The sequence below is a fragment of the Doryrhamphus excisus genome, chromosome 2 (genome assembly GCF_030265055.1).
Source record: "Doryrhamphus excisus isolate RoL2022-K1 chromosome 2, RoL_Dexc_1.0, whole genome shotgun sequence".
In the NCBI taxonomy this organism is placed as follows: domain Eukaryota; kingdom Metazoa; phylum Chordata; class Actinopteri; order Syngnathiformes; family Syngnathidae; genus Doryrhamphus; species Doryrhamphus excisus.
Genome location: NC_080467.1, coordinates 13465629 through 13487802, shown reverse-complemented (window position 1 = coordinate 13487802; position 22174 = coordinate 13465629). Strand labels below are relative to the sequence as shown.

General features: G+C 41.4%; 2 protein-coding genes across 3 annotated transcripts; both read left to right on the top strand.

Annotated features, from left to right (window-relative positions):
- The first annotated feature begins 8273 nt into the window (after positions 1 to 8273).
- Positions 8274 to 13996, top strand: gtf3c5 (general transcription factor IIIC, polypeptide 5). Of its 2 annotated transcripts, XM_058064583.1 has the most exons (12): positions 8274 to 8634; positions 9230 to 9428; positions 9616 to 9814; positions 9893 to 10079; positions 10866 to 10970; positions 11708 to 11822; positions 12031 to 12111; positions 12475 to 12563; positions 12669 to 12751; positions 12913 to 13055; positions 13250 to 13406; positions 13951 to 13996. In XM_058064583.1, exons 1-12 carry the CDS (start codon positions 8431 to 8433, stop codon positions 13979 to 13981), a joined length of 1593 nt encoding a protein of 530 aa, XP_057920566.1. In that variant the 5' UTR covers positions 8274 to 8430; the 3' UTR covers positions 13982 to 13996. The 2 variants fall into 2 exon arrangements, with proteins under 2 accessions (XP_057920566.1, XP_057920567.1); XM_058064584.1 differs by lacking the exon at positions 13951 to 13996 and having other exon boundaries at positions 8275 to 8634; positions 13250 to 13499.
- On the top strand, positions 13976 to 20640 carry cel.1 (carboxyl ester lipase, tandem duplicate 1). The gene is made up of 11 exons (XM_058064582.1): positions 13976 to 14083; positions 14963 to 15110; positions 16349 to 16468; positions 16535 to 16732; positions 16816 to 16946; positions 18789 to 18896; positions 18978 to 19092; positions 19583 to 19769; positions 19853 to 20056; positions 20132 to 20341; positions 20439 to 20640. The coding sequence occupies exons 1-11, from the start codon at positions 14018 to 14020 to the stop codon at positions 20617 to 20619; spliced, it is 1668 nt and encodes a 555-aa protein (XP_057920565.1). The 5' UTR covers positions 13976 to 14017; the 3' UTR covers positions 20620 to 20640.
- Positions 20641 to 22174: the final 1534 nt, after the last annotated feature.

Sequence of the window (22174 nt, the reverse complement as noted above, 5' to 3'; positions counted from 1 at the left end):
AAAGTCATTTGTCCTCATTAACTATATCCCAGCTTCACAAAGGGAGTTCAAGGTTATTCCCACGCTAATTATCAAAAGCTAGCAAATGTTATTGGAGTTCCAAAGTTCTTGTACTTGGTTGGTATTATCTGCGTAGCAGAAATTGTGTGCATATTTTTGAAAACTGCACATTAATAATGTCCATTGCAATTAATTTTACATGATCCAATCGTGTCAGGTTTTTGTGTCCTATGTCCTCCAATATCCAGGATTATTCATTCATTTTCTTGCTGGAGCCTCTCCCAGCTGTCTTCGAGTGAGAGGTGGGGTACACCCTGGACTGGTCACCAGGCAATCACAGGGCACATATAGACAAACAACCATTCACACTCACATTCATACCTATGGAAAATTTGGAGTCGCCAATTAACCTAGCATGGTTTTGGAATGTGGGAGGAAACCGGAGTACCCGGAGAAAACCCACGCATGCACGGGGAGAACATGCAAACTCCACACAGAAGATGGCCGAGGGTGGAATAGATCTCTTGTCCTCCTTGCTGTGTGGCCTGTGTGCTAACCACTCGGCTTGTTTATAACATATCCATGTTTTTTCTTGTAAAATTTTGACATTTCACAAAAAAATACATTTTTCTTATCATGTACATTTTAGTAATCAATAGCAAACAATATTTTCCTCATAAAAACGGTGCGCCATCATCATTATTCATGTTCATCAAATGCCAAACATAAAACAGTTTTAATGTTTTTATTTTACAAAACAGTAAAAGCAGCTCATTCTCCAATAAATACATTCATTCATTCATGCAGGGGTGCTGGAGCCTATCCCAGCTGTCTTCGGGTGAGAGGCGGGGTACACCCTGGACTGGTCGCCAGCCAATCACAGGGCACATATAGACAAACAACCATTCACACTCACATTCATACCTATGGACAATTTGGAGTCGCCAATTAACCTAGCATGTTTTTGGAATGTGGGAGGAAACCCATGCACGCACAGGGAGAAGATGCAAACTCCACATAGAAATACCCAAGGGGGGAATCGAACCCGGGTGTCATAGCTGTGTGGCATGCAAGCTAACCACTCTGTATTATCTGTGTAGCAGAAATTGTGTGCGTATTTAGCAAACCGCACATCAATAATAACGTCCATTGCAAATCATTTTACATGATCCAATCTTGTCAGGTTTTTGTGTCCTGTGCCCCCCACCCCCCAACCCCCCACAACATCCAGGATTAATTCATCAATCGAAGACCAAACTTTATCCAAGACACATTTTATCATCATTATACCTGAATAACGGCGGCACAGCGGTCGAGTGGTTAGCGTGCAGACCTCACAGCTGGGAGACCAGGGTTCAATTCCACCCTCGGCCATCTCTGTGTGGAGTTTACATGGGTTTTCTCCGGGTACTCCGGTTTCCTCCCACATTCCAAAAACATGCTAGGTTAATTGGCCACTCCAAATTGTCCATAGGTATGAATGTGAGTGTGAATGGTTGTTTGTGAATGGTTGTCTGTGATTGGCTGGCAACCAGCCCAGGGTGTACCCCACATGTCAAGACAGCTGGGATAGGCTCCAGCACCCCCGTGACCCTCGTGAGGAAAAGCGGTAGAAAATGAATGAATACCTGAATAACATAGCAGTTACGTATAACCAACTCCAGCTCACCTGTGATCCTTTGAGGATAAACGGTATAGAATATTCATTCATTCATTCATTTTCTACCGCTTTTTCCTCACGAGGGTCGTGGGGGTGCTGGAGCCTATCCCAGCTGTCTTCAGGCGAGAGGCGGGGTACACCCTGGACTGGTGGCCAGGCAATCATAGGGCACATAAAGACAAACAACCATTCACACTCACATTCATACCTATGGACAATTTGGAGTCGCCAATTATCCTAGCATGTTTTTGGAATGTGGGAGGAAACTGGAGTACCCGGAGAAAACCCACAAATGCACGGGGAGAACATGCAAACTCCACACAAAGATGCCCGAGGGTGGAATTGAACCCTGGTCTCCTAGCTGTGAGGTCTGCGCGCTAACCACTAGACTGCCATGCCGCCCGGTATAGAATATTGATGAATGAATTCCATACACAATTCCCTGAGAATTCTAATAAAAACTTTATTGCATTGGTTGCATTTTGGTAATGGTAATGGTTTTATTTCATTTGAACATGCATCAGATTACAATTGAGTGCATCACATAATCAGTTCACAGTTCCACATGTCCAAAAGGAGTAGGAAGAAGCAAAGCTTATTAAATCCTACCCCTCCATCTGGTACTTTTACAATCAGTAACTGTGAACATTTGTTCACTTCCTTTTCATTTTTAAAGACAAAAATGAAAAACAAACAAACAAGCATCAATTAAAGGGGAGTCTGTAGTAAAGGCCCAGCAAAGCATGGAGTAGATTGATAGTTCTCTGTATGCGATACTGAAAACTAATCACAGCTGGAAATCAGACTTGCACAAACCCTCAGGAGAGGACATAATAAAGTTTGGTCACACACACACACACACACACACACATGCATGTGTCCATTCTAGCACTCTTATGTCTTAAGAGTGCACTGAGGTGAATGGGATACAGGGCCTACTAATAGGCTCTGGAAAAGGGATTGATTGCTTAGTCAACTGTCGCCACACCCAGTCAGCTTGTTGGATTTACTTTAACAAACAGACTGGAAGAAAAACTTACCTCCTTCCTCAAACACCAAAACCAGTTGTCACATTAAGATGCTGCAGGCAAATCTGATCATTGCCTGCGTTTGTTTCATCAGAGAAACAGGATGAAGCAAAGATCAGAGCAGTGAACGTGACTGCGTGATATTTTGATACGTTTACTTTAATGCAGGGATGCCCAAAATTTGGCTTGCAGCTCTTTTGAAAACATTATTCATTAATTAATTTTCTACTGCTTATCCTCACGAGGGTCGCGGGAGGTGCTGGAGCCTATGTCAGCTGTCTTCGGGTGAGAGGTGGGGTACACCCTGGACTGGTCGCCAGCCAATCACAGGGCACATATAGACAAACAACCATTCACACTCACATACCTATGGACAATTTGGAGTCGCCAATTAACCTAGCATGTTTTTGGAATGTGGGAGGAAACCGGAGTACCCGGAGAAAACCCACGCATGCACAGGGAGAACATGCAAACTCCATACAGAGATGGCCGAGGGTGGAATTGAACCCTGGTCTCCTAGCTGTGAGGTCTGCGCGCTAACCTCCTGAGACCGCCTTGAAAACATTAATGGACATTAATTTAAGAAAAGTATATTTTAAAAGAGCCTCACAGCTTGTAGACCTGAGTTCAATTCCAGCCTCCCTACCCATCTCTGTGTGGAGTTTGCATGTTCTCCCCGTGCATGCGTGGGTTTTCTCCGGGTACTCCGGTTTTCTCCCACATTCCAAAAACATGCTAGGTTAATTGGTGACTCCAAATTGTCCATAGGTATGAATGTGAGTGTGAATGGTTGTTTGTCTATATGTGCCCTGTGATTGGCTGCCGACCAGTCCAGGGTGTACCCCGCCTCACGCCCGAAGACAGCTGGGATAGGCTCCAGCACATGAGTGTGTAATTGCAGGACAATACGTTCATAGTTTAATTCATCATGACATATTTTTTGACACACACCTTTCAAAAAGGTTTTAGGGATCATCAAGAGGTTTTCTAGCAAGATTGAGACAAACTTTAATGCTATTTTTCTTATACTTTCTTATACTTAAGTCATGAACACTGCGGTTCTTTGGTTGTTGTTGTGGGCTCTGATGTGACCTCTTCGATGTGTTGTCACTGTGCTCTCGGAGTCATTTTGGTTTGCCGGTTTAGGTTTTTGACCCATCACAATGTCACATGTACACATTGTGACACAGACACAGGCACTTCCAGCAACTTGGTCAGTTAACGGCACTATCACCTAGCTTTTTGGAGGAGGGGTCATTTCCTTTTACTGCAACTTTACGATACCCCACGCAGCTCCATAAATCTCATTTGACAACAGTTGAGTCCAAAGCCTATGTAGAAAACACAATATTGTTAAATAGTCGTTGCAAAGTGTATAATTCAGCAGAAATCAGTGTCTGCACAAGGAACAGAGCAGATATGGAGGCTTACTGTCTGGCAAACAAATCTGAGGTCTTTATGCAAAACCTGTGGATATCACAGAGGAAACAAGGCCCCCTGTGTCAGTGTAACAGTTACAAGGCTGCATGGCTGCAGGCATGACCTGCTTTGAAGGGGGTTGGGGGGTGTGGGGGGTAGCGCTAATCAAAATCCAACACATGTACTCAACAGAAAAGAAAAGAAGGAGGGTGGGATCCAACAAACAGGACGCAGGTTGTGACTAGGGGGAGGGGTTACCTTGTGGATTGCCTCAGGAAAAACGGGAGAAAAAAGTTTAAAAAAAAAAAAAAAAAAGGTTTGTGTGCACTAGAAACCATCTGTTATCTGTGCTTGAAAAGCGTTATGCATTAAAAAAAATATGTCATCATTTTAATAATTTTAACCAAGGCAGCACTAAATTAGGACCTTGTTGAAGGTGTTATGGTGGACATACATTTGCATAACACCCCAGGTGCTGCAAAAGTTGCAAATAAAAATTTGCTTCAGACTGCAGCTGCTACTAAGGTACACTTGCAGCAAGCCGAAAGAAACAAATAAAAGTTGTGTTCAAGAAACACGAAAGGCCAGTTGCAGTGATCATAAAGAAGATCAAATGAATCAAATGTGTTTTGTGTGTACTTTGCACATTTACTGTGTTCACTCTAACTGTCGCCGCGTCTCCACATCCCCCACATAAGACATTCACATCAGCCTAGGAGATGCTAATTTGTCTTGCAAATGTTGTCTATGCAAATGAACCGCAGCCGGTATTTTGCAACAGATCATGGTGGGATGGCTTCACGTGCCAGAGGCTATGGTGCACTGCACATTCATGGAAGGCAGAACGGGAAAATCCCAGAAATTTATCTGTGGCTGTTTGGGATGTTACTTTTCCTTTTTTTTTCTTATTTATACTTACCATGTAGTGATACAAGCTGTCAGCAGATTTCCGCTGTATGACTTGACAGAAGGAAGTTGCCTTATGAACACGTCTGCTGCTGTCACACAGTGTGGAGATGCGATACTGTTTGACTGCCCGTGTCACTATTTAGTGGCGTGTACGCAGATAAGTGTGACATGGCAATGACGTGGCTAAAGGCCAGCCCTGCGGTGTCATTACAAGAGTGACGAAGCTGAGGGAAGATCAACATTTGCTTTTTTTGCCTTAAGATGTTCAATATGGCAGACAACAAAGGAAGACAGACAAATATATTTTCACCGGTTATTGATGCAGCGTTAAATCATAGAATAATACCGAGCTTAAAGCCAACATAGTCACACTAGTGGTGATAATCTACATTTGGAGTTACAGCTGCTCTGGGGTAGACTGACTGCCAATTCACGCCTACAGCCTCAACCAAACAGTCATTTACATTCATACCTATAAATATAGACACAGTGGAGTCTGTCAGGAGAGGCAAAAAAAAACAAAAAACTAATAATAACATGAAATAATACTGACATTTGTTTATTCGACTGTATTATAAGTGTATTTTTTTCACGATTCCAATCGTATTTAACATTTTCTTAAGTAAAAATAGCTGAATTTGCACATCTTTTTGGATAAAATAATTAAATAATAAATAAAGCATTGTAAAATTAAATAATAATTAAAAAATCCAAAAATTGTTACAACTATAATGATGCAAATTGTAATATTAATGGTGATTATAATAACAATAATAATGGTAATAAAGATTATAACAATAATGATAATGATAATAACAATAATACTATTACAATGATAATAATAACAAGGGAAAACAAGACTGTGGCATGAACATGATCACAATTAAAATGCATTAACCACTATTTCCAAAAGACTCCTTTTTGATCCCTATTTTGTTTTGATTCTTTCAAGTTGATATGTATGTATGCAAACGTAACTCAGAATTACTATGCTGGTCGGGTACCTGAATGTGTCACGGCAGCTGCTTAGCTAGAGTTGCTATATCCACACGTACTTTGGTGAGTTTTTGGTACTTTCGTGAGTATTCTCACTTGTTTTTTATGTTAGACGCTGTTTGGTCCGTATTATATTGTTGTCGTGTCATTGTCGTGCGCCTTAACATCCAACCACTAAGCTGGTTGCTAACTGCCTGGCTAGTTAGCCTTGTTAGTATCGCCATTAGATGTGTTGCTGTTTAATTGTGCGTATGTTGCTAACTAATGTGTATTGTAGGATGCCTTGTGCTTAAGCTTAGTTTCATTGTAGTCCCTTTATAGGCTCATAAGTGTTTATGCTCACTAGCATTGTTTTTGTGTGCTTGTTCCCTTATAGAAAACACACAAACCACACTCTGTGGTCACTGTGGCGACAAATAAATAAAGGAAGACATTAATGTGGATGTGCCCTGAGCTCACCTGTTCAGAATTACTGTCCTGACCCAACAACCTGTAGTGTTTGCTGACCAGTATTACACCCAATTAAACCCCTTACTACACACTAAGTAATACTTCCATGGCACTGCATGGCATTCATATAGTTTATCAAATATGCATTGTCATTGTGTGTGACCTCATAGCCACCAAATATGGACCCATTTATGACATATGACCTCTCCAACTGTCAGTCAGCTGCAATTTCAGAGTCAGGAGGGGCAGAAGTGGAGTGAGAAGCCGTCAAAAAAAAAAGAAATGAAATCTGAGTGCAACAGGCTCTTCTAGTGAAAAGCAAAAAGAGGCTGATAACGCTATCATGGCTTCTACATGTGGTAACGGTTGGAGCAGAGCAGCCGAAAGGCAGGGTGGAACAAACAAGGCCTCATAGAGATAGCAGCAAAACACGCAGGAGTGTCAAACACGTCTACAAAGTAAGAAGCTCATATCAACACTTCACCACAGCACACAACTGATTGTCAGTCAGTGCCTTAGGTCCACTCTTGAACCCCCCTACCCTCGATATATTCTAACACGTTTTGACCCCAAATGACACTTTACAATACCCACAGGCCCCAAAAGAGGTTCAACTAGAATAAAAGCAAACACGATGGCATTAAAAGTAATTGCCTATATATCTGCAGCGTTTTAATAACTTGGTAAACATAGACTCAACTGCTTCTTTTCTTCTCCGAGGGGACCAGAGTGTGTTAACAATTTCTGGGAGGGACAGACCACAAGACTGTCTTTGCTGATATTCTTCTGTCAACACCCCTCTGATGACACAGGAACACATTTTTGCATTATGATGTGTGAAATGAGCACACATATATTATTATTATTAGATTTACAAACACTGTGTTCAAAGCAAGATTATTTATTGGGGGTTATATTTAAGATTGGGCAGTAATTTTATGATTGTAAATAATACAAAATAATAATAAATGATACAATTCTGACCTTATCATTTTATAACGTACAATTGTTTGAGTAAATCAATGGTGCAAAAATAAATAAACAACTACTATTGACTCTCATTCAAATTATTGGCTTTTGCACCCAAACCTTTCCTTTATTCAGGAAAGTATTCCCCAAATATGTAGACACAATGTAACACTATGCCCAAAAATACAAAACTACAACAATACATATGTGAAAGCAACCTATAAATATATATATATATCGATATAATCCAACAGAGTCACCCCCTGGGTAGTTCAGCTATAGCTTGAGTTTGCAGCGCCATCATGAGGCCAATTGTTAGGCAACAACGTCTGTCTTCGTTCAAAATGTAATTTAAAGTAATAATTTATACATTCAAACTACAAAACGGTAGTGTTCACATTAGTTTATACATCAAGTTATTATTTTAACCCAGAAAAGGTCCATATTTTAATGTACTTTGTGTTTACATTGTGCTATAATTCGATGTCTTTATTTTCAGAATATTTTAACTTTCTTTTTTGAATACAAACATTTATTTTAGCTTCCCCAAATATATGAACAATCTCAATGTATGCATTTATGATTTTTAAAAAGAAATAAAATAATGTAATGTATAAGCAAGAAAACATTTTTATTAAATCATTTCATTCATAAAAAAGAACACGACCTTAAAATGTAGTCAATATCTGAAATATTTGGCCGTAAATTAGAAATATATTTTTTATAATGTTGGGTTACATTATTATATATCTTTGGAGAAGGTAAAATAAGTATATTTATTCATATAATAAATATTCTGAAAATAAATACACACGATAGCACAATGTGCTAAAATTAGGCCCGCTCTGGAACCATTGTGACCGCTACTGTTTCTAGTCGGAGTTATTTTCGAATCGGTTCCTGTCTCAACCTGCTCGTGGGGACATTTACGGTCGCTTTACTTATTTACCACCCCGCTACCGTCAATTGTTAGATATTGTATGGAATATAATATATCCAATGGAGGAGGCCAGGGAATCAAGACTCGGCTTCACACTCAAAGAACTGACACTTTCTGGGTTGAGTGACCGTGAAGAAGTGGCGGGCTCCTCGTCCACTTTGGAGCTGGGGGACGACAAGCTGGTGTGCGTGGAGTATCCAGGGGTGATTTCCAGTGTGGACAATATGCTACAGACTCTTGGTGGAGAACAAACTGTGTCCAAGGTAAGCTGTACATAACTGGAAAAATACAATGTTAGCTTTCGTCCGCGTTTAATAGAATATTAATTCTACTCTGTTTTGATGCTAATTGTCAGCCACATTTGCTGAGGTATCCTACCACTCAACATAAGCTAATATTGACTTAATAGCTGATAACACGTGAGGAGAGATCCATCCTATGCTGGAGCCTATCCCAGCTGGTTTTGAACAAGAGGCGGGGTACACCCTGGACTGGTCGCCAAACCGGGATTTTAGTATTGTTTCAATATGAAGTAAATACAAGGCCAGCATCACCAATAACTACGCCTGTACTTTTTACTTGAACAGTTTCAGGAACTTTGGAAGATTTAGTGAGTTTTGCCTTTAAATCTGCTAATCATGTTCACTGTATAATAAAAATATAAGATATAAAGATTTTAAGCACACGAAAACATGCGCATGAGTGCTGCCAGCATTATTGCAGGGGTCTAAGAAGAAGAAGAAAAATCAGACCACATCACACATACCCCACACATACATACAAGTTAAACAAATCATTTATGATCATGTATTCTGTGAGAAACAGTTAGTTTTATATTTGCAATTTTTCATTTCATAGACCTACGCTCACCAAAATCTACGGCTCGAGCTGCGGTACCGACCCCAGGACCCTTTCTGTCATCCGCTGTGTGGAAACCGCTTCTCATCCAACAACCTCCTTCTGAGGGTGCGAAGGCGAATCTGCAAAAAAGACTCCAAAGTTGCTGATATGAAAATGGAAATACTGGGAGTCATTGGAACGACATATAAATTTCAAGGTTTGATTGAAAACCCCCATTTTATCTGACCATATACTCTTGTTCTTGTTAGATGAATGGTTTATGTTTATTCTGGAGCGATTCTACACCACTGTTAAATTCAAAATTATCTGACAATGAGTTGAACAATCATAACTTTTTCAGTGCAAAATTTCCCATGAATATTAAATCATGACCATTTGTGCAGGAATGGCAGACTACCAGTGCCTTGCTGTGGATTGCCAAGATGGAAAACCTACATCTTTATATGACAAAATCATCCTCCGCAAGACAGAAAAGCAAGAGTTCTTTGAGCAGCCCATGCCGTACTTCATTCCACCGGCCATCTTCTCACGTCTTGACACTCCCGTGGATTATTTCTACCGGCCTGATGTTAATCAAAGACAGTAAGGAGCATTGTTTTACTGTTGAGATGCTATCTTCAATGACAAAAAAAAACTTTTCCCCCACATTTCTCTCTACAGGCGAGCAGTTTTTCAGAGCAAGACAAATTTTATTGGTTTGAATCGAGCCCGACGAGCCCACAATGCAGTTTTCGTCACTTACACAGATCCTGTTGTGCCCAGCAAGTGCTTGGAGGCAGCCAAGATGAACTGGACACGAATCTGTGTGAAAGATCACGACAAGCAGGCGGAAGAAAAGTTGGTTGCGGTATGTAATATAAACAAACGCAAACCCAATTTGTTATATTTCCCAGATGTACAAACATCCAATAGATCGCCCGTATAAAGAACTACGTTGTCATGTTAGTTGTGTTGAGCTTTTTCCATTGTGTTGGTTTAATGCAAAATAATATTGAGTGCTGTTGGAAATTCCTGCCTTCGCAGCTTAATATACAATGTAAAATGAATTGCAAAGAAAATAGATGTTAATGGAATATTGTGATAGTTTTGATGCAGTGAACCCTTTGTTGGTCAAACCACTTGATCAAAAATGTCAATGAAAATATGGTCCAGCATAAATCCAGTTAACTTTTTAGGAAGGTGCAACAGTGCAGTTATGTGAAACAGTAAGTAATTTTAGGAAATTAAAGTTTATAACCTTCCACCCCCGTTCCCAAGCTCTACTGAACAATGTTGTGCCTCACCAGTTCACTCACCAGCCACTATTTATTGTTATAGAAATCATTCCAAGATTGTAAAATAATCCACAAAGTCAAAACTCATGGCTCACTCGCAAGTACATTGGTGAAAAGAAATGATATAAATGAGATCAGGCTATTTAGTTAGTTTAAAAGGACACACTATAGACTTGTTTGGTAGGAAAAGGTATCCTTAAAATGCTTTATTGACCTATAATGGTACCGCTGCTTTATATCATGTACGTCACTGAAAATTCTCAGGTTGCGATGATTATGAGGTGTACTGTCAGTCACAATTATATAATGTCGAGCAGCATTTTTATCTGCATTATCTGAAAGCCAACTTTTGTTCCTAGATGTTTGAGAGCCGTCCCATCTGGTCACGGAACGCAGTCAAGGCCAACATTAACATCCACCCTGATAAACTTAAAACTCTCCTGCCAGTCTTCGCCTACTACATGGTGAGATAAAAGGGCAATGTGTGTAAATAATATTTATTTTACTTAATAATGTTTTTTTTAAAAGTTAAAACCATGAACAGTCACTGTTGTCTTTAATGTTATATATGTACTTTATGGCACGACTTACAAGCCTGATATTTCACAGGTGTCAGTTATAGTCACAATCCTGCCAAGAAGATCAAGATAAAAAAAAAAGTATATTTTGTCAAGTCAGATTTAGTGGCATTATTTACACATTACACATTTGCTTGTGCACTTTTACTACACAAGCAAATAGCTTTTGTTTACCTTGATACAGGGAATCAGGTTGTATTTTATGCCAAGTACATTAATTTCCCTCCATTTGAAACATCCATCTTATATAAGGTCGTCGGGGTACACCCTGGACTAGTCGCCAGCCAATCACAGGGCACATATAGACAAACAACCATTCACACTCACATCCATACCTACGGACAATTAACCAAACATGTTTTTGGGAATGTAGAGGAAACCGAAGTACCCAGAGAAAACTCGCACAGGGAGAACATGCAAACTCCACACAGAGATGCCCAAGCAGATTTTTAATGAATATTTTCACCTGACGATCTCTCAAGGCACACTAACGTGTTGCGTCACAGTGGTTGGGAATCGCTGGTACAAGATGACTTGAATCTGTTCTAGCTGCGACAGTTAAGTAATGGAAGTCAAATGCGAGAGCAAGTGTAACAAATAAAAGCTTCCCATATCTTTCAAAGGTGACTGGACCGTGGAGGAGTCTGTGGGTCAGGTTCGGTTATGACCCCCGAAAGACAGTTGACTCCAAGATATACCAGATGCTGGACTACAGGTTGCGCTGTAGCACCAAAAGCGGTAATAGTGGGGCTGGGACTGGAAACGCTTCTTATTTTTGCACATTTAAAAACTTGCAGTGCATGGTAATAGTAATGTAATGGGATGGAATTGTTGTCATTATAACATTTGTAGATTGCAAATGTCATTTGTTGGCTTTAAGAAATTGACTGTTATTCTGTCTCTCTCGCGCTCTTTCTCTCTGTCTTTCTGTGTCCTGCATGTTTAGCATATGTACTATCAGACCTACTCGTGAAACCGAAAAGGAGCACCCTGAACTACACCCTACCTATTGCAATCAACAAGACCGGTCAGTGGATGCATTCATGCCTCAGAATGCAAGGAAGTTAGGCTGCAAAGTTACTACAGTAGTCATACTGCAAAAAAAGAAAAAAGGATGCCAATGGTAAACGTTAAGGCAGGCTGAAATTGGCAACAACTGTGGAGTCATTTTTGGGGGGTTGGCAGATTGTCCTATAGAGCAGCTACACACAATAACCCGCACAGAAAACTTTTTAGATCTTCCAGAATCTGCACCTATTCCAACTGTAAATGCCTTTGATTAGTGCTTCCTGCCAAAACAATCTGTTTTAATTTATTCAGTAAAGTGGAAAAAAACACAATAGGTCCCCTTTAAACACCATGAGTGTTTATGATTGACACTACTACCCAGGTCCAACTCCAGCCAGTGTAACAGACCTTCCCACTCAAGAGGGTTCAAGCACCAGTCGAGATCTAGTCCGAGTCTCATATCAGCTCCAGGTCAGTTGTCACCACCATATAGGAGGACATTATACTGTGCCTTGTAAATAATATTCAAAAATCACAGATGAACTAAACTGCATTTGTCTACGATGTTTGGTGTAGGAGTCGTCCTATATTTTCAGAGAGGGCATGCTTCCTCCTCATCGGCAGATGTTTTACCAGCTGTGTGACTTGGATGTGCCAAGGTAATCCGCAGTGATATACTATACATTTACTTCTTGAGCTTCAGCTCATTTATCTTGGAAGGGCCTTTCACTCCAATAATTGTAGTATAGCTACAGGTTTTTCTAATTCAATAGTGACTATGACTTAATGACATTTGTGCCGTGCCGTGTTGTGTATCCAGAATACAGGAAGTCATTCAGCAGAACACCGGCGCAGAGCAAATATGCAACGAGCGGGATGGCTGGTGTGCTGTCGGCACCACGGACAAGCTGCGGGACATCATCTCAGGCATGGTGAAGAAGGTCATCCGAGCACATAGACCACGTAAGGCAGGGGTGTCAAATTTTGATTTGCACAAATTTAATGCAAAAAAAAAAAAAAATGAACTTTTTGACATGGATCTGTGGTGTCTCCCAGCAAGTGTGATATGAAACATAATGATTTGAATTGAGCTAAAATGTGTCCCATTTGATAGGGCACATAATGTAATTACAGTTTGAAAAAATTTTCTCTCCCAGCTTTGCCAAAGGTCGCCAAGCGGCCGACACGTGCAACCCGAAGTCTAAAGTTGGATGCAGAATACCTAGAAGATGATGATGAGGAAGATGAGGACGACGAGTACCAGCCATTAGAGGGAAGCGAAAACGAAATGGAGACAGAAATACTGGATTACATGTGAGAAAAGATCCTTTAAGGGCAGTTGATGCTTATTTTATATGCCAGATAAATAAACATGAAGTTTTCTCGTAGTTTGTGTTGCATCACTTTTATTGCGCAGATACGTTCATTCATCTTATTCATCCTACAACCTTTTACTTAACTCATTTAATTTATGCAAACGGCATCATGCATATAGGAAGGTTTCTTTATTTAGATTAATGATCATACATGACGCAAAGATAAAGTCAAGCAGCCCCAGTGTGACATGTGAGTAACACAGCTGTGTCAACTCCACAGTGCTTTGATTCTCCATGTAGACGTGACAAATGCATGGACTAGGGTCTATGCATCAGTAGTGGATAAAATAGGCCGAATCTTAGCGATGCTGCAAAGATGAAAAAAATGGTAACATTCTTAATGTGCTTTTGAAAGAGCACAGGCGGCTGAGTCTTGTCGGCACAAGAGTGAAAGCTAATCTTGTGTTTGCCCTCACTTGTGTTTGACATGAGTTACAGTAAATACTAGAAGTTATGCAACAGTGAGAAACGTGTTTCCATAGGTGCATTATAGGGGAGGTGTCAACTTTATAAAATCCCGGAACCGTCGCATTGATTCTTAGTGTGGTCATGATGGAGAAGGTGGCGATCTTGGTTGGAATTGTCGCGCTTCTGGAGACGGTGTCTGCTACCTCTGTATGTTTCACTTTTATTATTCCCAGATTATTATTTGTCATATGTATTATGGCTGTATTATTAATTTTGTTTTTAACCAATGATTTTGATCACACTGTGCAAATAACGGGCTGCACGGGTGGATTGCACAGAGGTCTCACAGCTAGGAGACCCGAGTTCAATTCCACGCTCCGCCATCTCTGTGGAGTTTGCATGTTCTCGTGCATGCGTGGGTTTTCTCCGGGTACTCCGGTTTCCTCCCACATTCCAAAAACATGCTAGGTTAATTGGAAGAGTGGTTAGGACGCAGGCCTCACAGCTAGGAGACCCGAGTTCAATTCCACCCTCGGCCGTCTCTGTGTGGAGTTTGTATGCGTGTGTTTTACTCTGGTTTACTCAGGTACTCCGGTTTCCTCCCACATTCCGAAAACATGCTAGGTTAATTAGCGACTCCAAATGTCGCACCCTGGCTGGCGACCAGTCCAGGGTGTACCCCGCCTCTCGCCTGAATACAGCTGGGATTTCTGGGATTCTGTTTTTACCAATTTCATGAAAAGCTCTACCGGTTGATTTTCATTAATTTTCTACCGCTTATCCTCACGAGGGTCGCGGGGGTGCTGGAGCCTATCCCAGCTGTCTTTCGGCAAACAACCATTCACACTCACATTCATACCTATGGACAATTTTGGAGTCGCCAATTAACCTAACATGTTTTTGGAATGTGGGAGGAAACCGGAGTACCTGAAGAAAACCCGGGGAGAACATGCAAACTCCACACAGAAATGGCCTAGGGTGGACTTGAACTCGGGTCTCCTTGCTGTGAACCACCAGTTAAAATGAAATTAACATGGAATATTAAGTGTTCCTTGTGGTCATGTGTGTGTGTGTGTGTGTCTTTAGCTGGGGGTGGTCTTCACTGAGGGCGGCATGGTGGAAGGCGAGAACATTCGTCTTGGTTTCCGTCATCATATGGACGTCTTCAAGGGGATTCCCTTTGCTGACATACCTGGAAGGTTTGAGAAACCCCAGCGTCACCCGGGCTGGGATGGTGAGTTGACTGAACCCCAGCTAATTAAGCCATTAAGAAGGTTGACTGCATGGGTACACTTATTTGGGATCGCTGATAACAGCCAGGTTACTGCACTCCTGTAAGGATCAGATCAGGAACAGATCCCCCTTGAGTTTGGGAAGCCTGAATGGGAAGTTACTCAAACGAAGTAAGTTAGCAAACGCCACAGGATCTCTTTGATCATCTGGTCCTGTCGCAAGGACTCTCAGTGGACAATACAACTTCAACAGTCCTGTAACCTTTCTGACACAACTTGGAACTGGATTTGGTTGCTAACAGATTTCTTGAAGAGTTTCTTCATGGATTTTGGGCCTGAGAGGAAGCCTGCTGGCTGACCATTTCAGTTTTAGTTCATCCCAAAGGTATTTCATGGACTTTGAGGTCAAAGCTCTAAGGTTCTTCCATACCAAACTCAAGTTCTCACAAAGCTGGAACCATACAAATGTTCTCAAGGACTTTGTATGTTGAATCAAATTCTAATCATCAATCAAAAAAAACCCAGAAAAATATACAAACTTTTTCAGTGCTTTGGTTCCGATTTTCTACAATAAAAGCTCTGATAAAACATTCCACTGTTCTCAAATATCTTAATTTTTATTTTTCTGCACAAAATAAGATGAAAAATAAATAAACAAATCAAGAATAAAGAAACTCAATCAATCAGTAATAAATAAATAAATATAATAATAATAATAATAATAAAATGGCCAATAATAAAAACTTAAACCACATATAGTTGGTGGGTAGACAAATTATTTTTTTCAGATTAAAATGAACAAAGCATTATTAGAGCCCTGCAGACATGACAAAACACGACTATAGTCACATTTATACTCTTTTTTTTTTTTATTTACAACATATTGCGCAACTGCAGGGTCTTGAGACACATGCTAACTCGCAAACTAGAGAGCTAGCGACCTAAACGGTAGCCTTCAAGTTATTTCCTTTAAACTTAAATAGCCAAGAACTTACCACTTCCACACGAATAAGGAGGATAACTATTAACAGTTATTTAACCTTTAACATGAACATTAATGAAACGTAATAATTTTTTCTGGGTACATGATAGCATACAGCATCCATATCAAACTTGCGCGGGCCGCACTAACATTAAACTTTCATATCAAGGACTTTGTATGTTGAATCAAATTCTAATCATATACATATTCTCCTGGACAAATATTGTTTTATATTTCCAAAACATAATGTGTACTCAGGTGTTCTGAAGGCCACTGAATACAGGAATAGGTGCCTTCAGTTGAACCTACTTATGACTGACACCAGAGGAAGTGAGGACTGTCTTTACCTGAACATCTGGGTTCCTCATGGCCGATCAGGTAAGAACTGGAAGAAGAATTATTCTTATTCATATCCAATTTCTAATTATTATCTTTGCTTTGTAGTGTCTACCAATTTACCGGTCATGGTCTGGATTTTTGGAGGCGGCTTCCTGGCTGGAGGATCAATGGGTGCTAACTTTCTGGATAACTATCTGTACGACGGTCAGGAGATTGCTGATCGAGGGAATGTCATCGTGGTGACACTGGCATACCGTGTGGGAACTCTAGGCTTCCTCAGCACCGGGGACTCAGGTTTACCTGGTAGGTTTTGGGGGAGAAACCTCAACATTCAATTACTAATGTATTTTTTTAATCAATATTAAATTGTGTTGATTCATTGACAGGAAACTACGGTCTGTGGGATCAGCAGGCCGCCATTGCTTGGGTCCACAGAAACATCCGCTCATTTGGAGGAAACCCAGACAACATTACTCTCTTTGGAGAGTCTGCAGGTGGCGCTAGTGTCAGCTTTCAGGTGGGATTCTTGGTTGGTTGTAATGCTGTGACATTTGTTACATCAAAACTGTGATGTACCTTTCTTTCAAGTGGTGGGTTGCGACCCAAAAGAGGTTCATGTACTGCAAGTCCATGCACACAAAGCACAGGCAGACTGGATGGACTCCTTTGACTATACAGTATCTTCCTGAGGGTGTAAAGCAGGGGTCTCAAACTCACTTTACCTGGGGGCCACTGGAGCTAGGGTCTGGGCAAGGCTGGGCCGCATCAGGTTTTCCAAAAAAAAAAAACAAAACGCATTTATTAAAAACAGAAAAATATACAAACTTTTTCAGTGCTTTGGTTCCGATTTTCTCAAATATTGTTCTCAAATATCTTAATTTGTATTTTTCTGCACAAAATAAGATGAAAAATAAATAAACAAATCAAGAATAAAGAAAATCAATCAGTAATAAATAAATATAATAATAATAATAAAACGGCAAATCATAAAAACTTAAGAAACCACATATAGTTGGTGGGTAGACAAATTATTTTTTTCAGATTAAAATGAACAAAGCATTATTAGAGCCCCGTAGACATGACAAAACACGACTATAGTCACATTTATACTCTTTTTATTTACAACATATTGCGCAACTGCTGGGTCTTGAGACACATGCTAACTCGCAAACTAGAGAGCTAGCAACCTAAACGGTAGCCTTCAAGTTATTTCCTTTAAACTTAAATAGGCAAAAACTTACCACTTCCACACGGATAGGGAGGATAACTATTAACAGTTATTTAACCTTTAACATGAACATTAATCAAACGTAATAATTTTTTTGGGTACATGATACCATACAGCATCCATATCAAACTTGCGCGGGCCGCACTAACATTGAACTTTCATATCAAGGCGGGGGCCTCAACCTAGTGTCCTGTGGACCACATTTGGCCCGTGGGCCGTGTGTTTGAGACCCCTGGTGTAAAGCAAGTACAATGCTCCATGACCAGGGGACCTCTTGTACCTGAGGTCCGACCAGTGTCTGAACGCTAGTCAAGTCAAGTCAAGTTTATTTATATAGCCCTTAATCACAAAAGAGCCTCAAAGGGCTTAACAAGCAGGCAACACTAGATGATAGACAATAGACGACAAACGACATCCCCTGATCTGAACCCCCATCAGGGCAAGGAAAAACTCAAAACCCATTAGGGAAAAAGAAACCTTGAGAAGGGACCGCAGATGGGGGAATCCCCCTTCTAGGATGACCAGGCTGCAATGGATGTCGAGAGGTTAACATGTGACAGTTAAATATAAACAGAGAGTATAATAGTCTAGGTCCAAGATGGGCAGGCGCGGGTCTTGAGATGATCACTATCCCTCTGCTGCAGCGCCTCCACAAGGTAGGCCACGTCAGATGTCCAGTTTCGTCAAGGCAACTTCCAAACAGCCTCTCCTGGACCCCCCCCCCCCCCCCCCCCCTTCACCGGGGGGGGCGGTATGGGAGAGAGAAGGAGCGGCAGTCAAAACGGGCAGGGAATATTTTTAACTAAACGCTAAAGTATAGAAATGAGTCTTAAGTCGGGACTTGAACATTTCTACTGAGGTAGCAGCTCTAATATTAACAGGTAGAGCATTCCACAACGTTGGGGCCCGAATGGAAAAGGCTCTAGAGCCCGCATACTTATTTCTGGCTCTCGGGATAGTCAAAAGACCGGCGTGTTGTGAGCGTAGGTTTCTAGACGGCGCATAGGGTACAATTAGGTCAACCAGATAAAAAGGTGCGCTACTGTCCAGGATTGGATTCGGGAATTTTTCCCTTCTTGAAAAGGATGAAGATTGAGGCATAACAAATACATAATGTATTTCTGCCCACAGACCCTCACGCCTCACAACAAGGGTCTCATCAAGAGAGCAATCTCCCAGAGTGGCGTCGCTCTTTGCCCTTGGGGTATCAACAAGAACCCCCGCAGAGTGGCCGAGGAGGTGCATCAAAGCTTCCGACCCTCACTGTGTTACTTTAAGGATGACAAATCAGTGACGGATAATTCTTCTCGTTCTGCTCAGGTTGCTCTGAAAGTCAACTGCCCCACCGATGAGAGGATGGCATCCTGTTTGAAGATGACCGATCCTGTGCTCCTCACACTGGCTCTCCCTCTCAATCTGTCTACTTCACCTGATGGTAAACAATCCTCCATGCCATTTAAAAATGCATATTTGCATGGGTTATATTTGCTGGAGTCTATCTCAGCTGTCTTTAGGCGAGAGGCGGGGTACACCCTGGACTGGTCGCCAGCCAATCACAGGGCACATATAGACAAACAACCATTCACACTCACATTCATACCTATGGACAATTTGGAGTCGCTAATTAACCTAGCATGTTTTTGGAATGTGGGAGGAAACCAGAGTAAAACACACGCATGCAAACTCCACACAGAGATAGCCGAGGGTGGAATTGAACTCGGGTCTCCGAGCTGTGAGGCCTGCGTCCTAACCACTCTTCCACCATGCAGCCCCAATAGGCTGTTGTGGCTGAAATCTTTAACTATAACTGTAATCTTTATCATCTGTAAGAGTCCACAATGACTATTTATTACTTGTCAATTTTGTAAAATCAGCATTTTTGTCGTAGGATTTTATACGTTACCATATCTCCCTCCCTCCGTCAGCCCCCCTTGTCCACAACCTGGTCCTGACTGCTGTAATCGATGGGGATTTCCTGCCTGATGAGCCTTCCAACTTGTTCCATAACGCTGCTGATATCGACTACATGGCTGGAGCCAATGACATGGATGGACATTTTTTCATCGCTATCGATGTTCCTTCCATCAACTCCCACCTGGTGGAGACCCCCGTGTAAATATGTGCTACAACTTCAAATCTATTATTGTTTGGAGTGTCAGGATCTTTGATGATTTGGCTATTTCTTTTCATCTCAGTGAAGACGTGAAGAGGCTGCTGGCATCATTCACTAAAGACACGGGCAAGTCTGGTTTGGAAGAAGCATACGCCTTGTACACGTCATCATGGGGAGCCAAACCCAGCAAGGAGGAAGTTAAGACAACAATTGTGGATATTGGAACTGATTACATCTTCCTAATTGCTACACAGGCTGCCCTTTATCTTCATGCCACCAATTCCACGTAAGCATACGACTATTTTTTATGTAATATGCGGAAAAAGAATATAACATATAACATGTTTATGTCTGATTCAAGAACTGGTCGCACCTACTCCTATCTCTTCTCTGAGCCCAACCGTATGGGCGGCATCGGGCGCCCGTACCCAAGCTGGATGGGAGCGGACCACGCTGATGACCTGCAGTATGTCTTTGGAAAACCGTTCACCACCCCGCTGGGATACTGGCCTAGCCACCGTCGCCTCTCAGGCTACATGATCGCCTACTGGACCAACTTTGCAAAAACTGGGTATAATTCTGTAGACTGAAAAACATCTATACAAATTACACATAGAAAGCCAAATCTCTATAAATGATATTCTTGTGTTTATATTTCTTGTCCACAGAGACCCCAACAAAGGAGACTTGAGCGTACCCGCTACCTGGCCCAGATTCACCAGCACTGGACACCAGTACCTGGAGATCAATGCTAAGATGGATAAAAGCTATGTGAGACAGAAGTTGAGAATGCGTTACGTGCATTTGTGGACCAGCATCCTGCCTAACCTCCCTCAAATCTCAGAATAAAGAGAAGCAATCCATTCATAATGTCTCATTATAATTATGATTTTTTTTTTTTTCAGACGCATTTAGGCCACACAGTCAGGAGATCAGGAAGACCTTGGTTCGATTCTCCGCTTGGGCATCTCTGTGTGGAGTTTGCATGTTCTCCTATTTCCCTCCAAAAACATGCTAGGTTAATTAGCAACTCCAAATTGTCCATAGGTATAGTTTGTTTGCAGGCCCATAATAACTGCTTCTAATAATAATTGTCTTTATAGTTGTAAAAACGGCTGCACGGCGGTCGAGTGGTTAGCGTGCAGACCTCACACCTAGGAGGTCTGCACGCTCCTAGGTCTTCACGCCTCTTGCCTGAAGACAGCTGGGATAGGCTCCAGCACCCCCGCGACCCTCGTGAGGAAAAAGCGGTAGAAAATGAATGAATGAATTGTAAAAACGGCGTCACGGTGGGTGAGTGGTTAGCGCGAAAACCTCACAGCTAAGAGACCAGGGTTCAATTCCACTCTCGGCCATCTCTGTGTTGAGTTTGTGTGGGTTTTCTCCGGGTACTCCGGTTTCCTCCCACATTCCAAAAACATGCTAGGTTATTTAGCGACTCCAAATTGTCCATAGGTATGAATGTGAGTGTGAATGGTTGTTTGTCTATATGTGCCCTGTGATTGGCTGGCGACCAGTCCTCTTGTTCAAAACCAGCATTCAATACAGAAAATGGCCGCATGGAACATGAGTTTGTGCAGGCCAGTGTTGCGTCAGAAGGAAGCTGACAATCAGAAATAAGTCACACACACCTACACACCTAAAATCATTTTCAACACATCTAAGCAAATAATGATTTACTCTCTCGCTCTTCTGGTTTAGTTTGTTTCACTATAGTTGGCCACGAAAAAGATCACCTGGAAAGGAACCAATCGTTATGTAAAAAAAAGACATCCATGTTACATCTATTCTCATGAGTGACATGTGACATTCAATATTTTTTCTTTATTTTCATGAGATTCTCAAAACGATGAATGAACACATTTAGAATGATGCACTTAACATAAACATGTCCTTTATTTTAGACATGTATGTTATGATTTAGATTGCATGGTGGGCGAGTGGTTAGTGCGCAGGCCTCACAGCTAGGAGACCCGAGTTCAATTCCAACCTCGGCCATCTCTGTGTGGAGTTTGCATGTTCTCCTCTTTCCCTCCAAAAACATGCTAGGTTAATTGGCGACTCCAAATCGTCCATAGGTATGAATGTGAGTGTGAATGGTTGTTTGTCTATATGTGCCCTGTGATTGGCTGGCCACCAGTCCAGGTGGTTGAGAACTACATTGCATTGTAATGAAAACTGAAGCAAAGGTAACACAAATATTCGAAAGTCGTTCTTGCAAACTACAAGCACAATCATGAAGATTTGGTTTCATGAAGTCTTTTCTAACTTTTATTGTTGTGGTTACACAGCGGCTGTAACCTGGCATCGCCTGTTACCATATCTCCAAACACAACAAAGGAATTTGGAGCAATTATGGGATGTTTGAATTGCATGGGGGCTGCTTTAACAACCACACGTAGCT

What these genes read in the sequence shown, in the direction of transcription:
- gtf3c5 (XM_058064583.1), top strand. Translation starts at nt 8,431, where the DNA reads ATGGAGGAGGCCAGGGAATCAAGACTCGGCTTCACACTCAAAGAACTG. An exon ending in GCGCTGTAGCACCAAAAGCG is followed by an intron (nt 11,823 to 12,030) that starts GTAATAGTGGGG and finishes CTGCATGTTTAG; the next exon opens with CATATGTACTATCAGACCTA. An exon ending in TGTGACTTGGATGTGCCAAG is followed by an intron (nt 12,752 to 12,912) that starts GTAATCCGCAGT and finishes TTGTGTATCCAG; the next exon opens with AATACAGGAAGTCATTCAGC.
- cel.1 (XM_058064582.1), top strand. Translation starts at nt 14,018, where the DNA reads ATGATGGAGAAGGTGGCGATCTTGGTTGGAATTGTCGCGCTTCTGGAG. An exon ending in GCGTCACCCGGGCTGGGATG is followed by an intron (nt 15,111 to 16,348) that starts GTGAGTTGACTG and finishes ATGTGTACTCAG; the next exon opens with GTGTTCTGAAGGCCACTGAA. An exon ending in CGGGGACTCAGGTTTACCTG is followed by an intron (nt 16,733 to 16,815) that starts GTAGGTTTTGGG and finishes ATTCATTGACAG; the next exon opens with GAAACTACGGTCTGTGGGAT.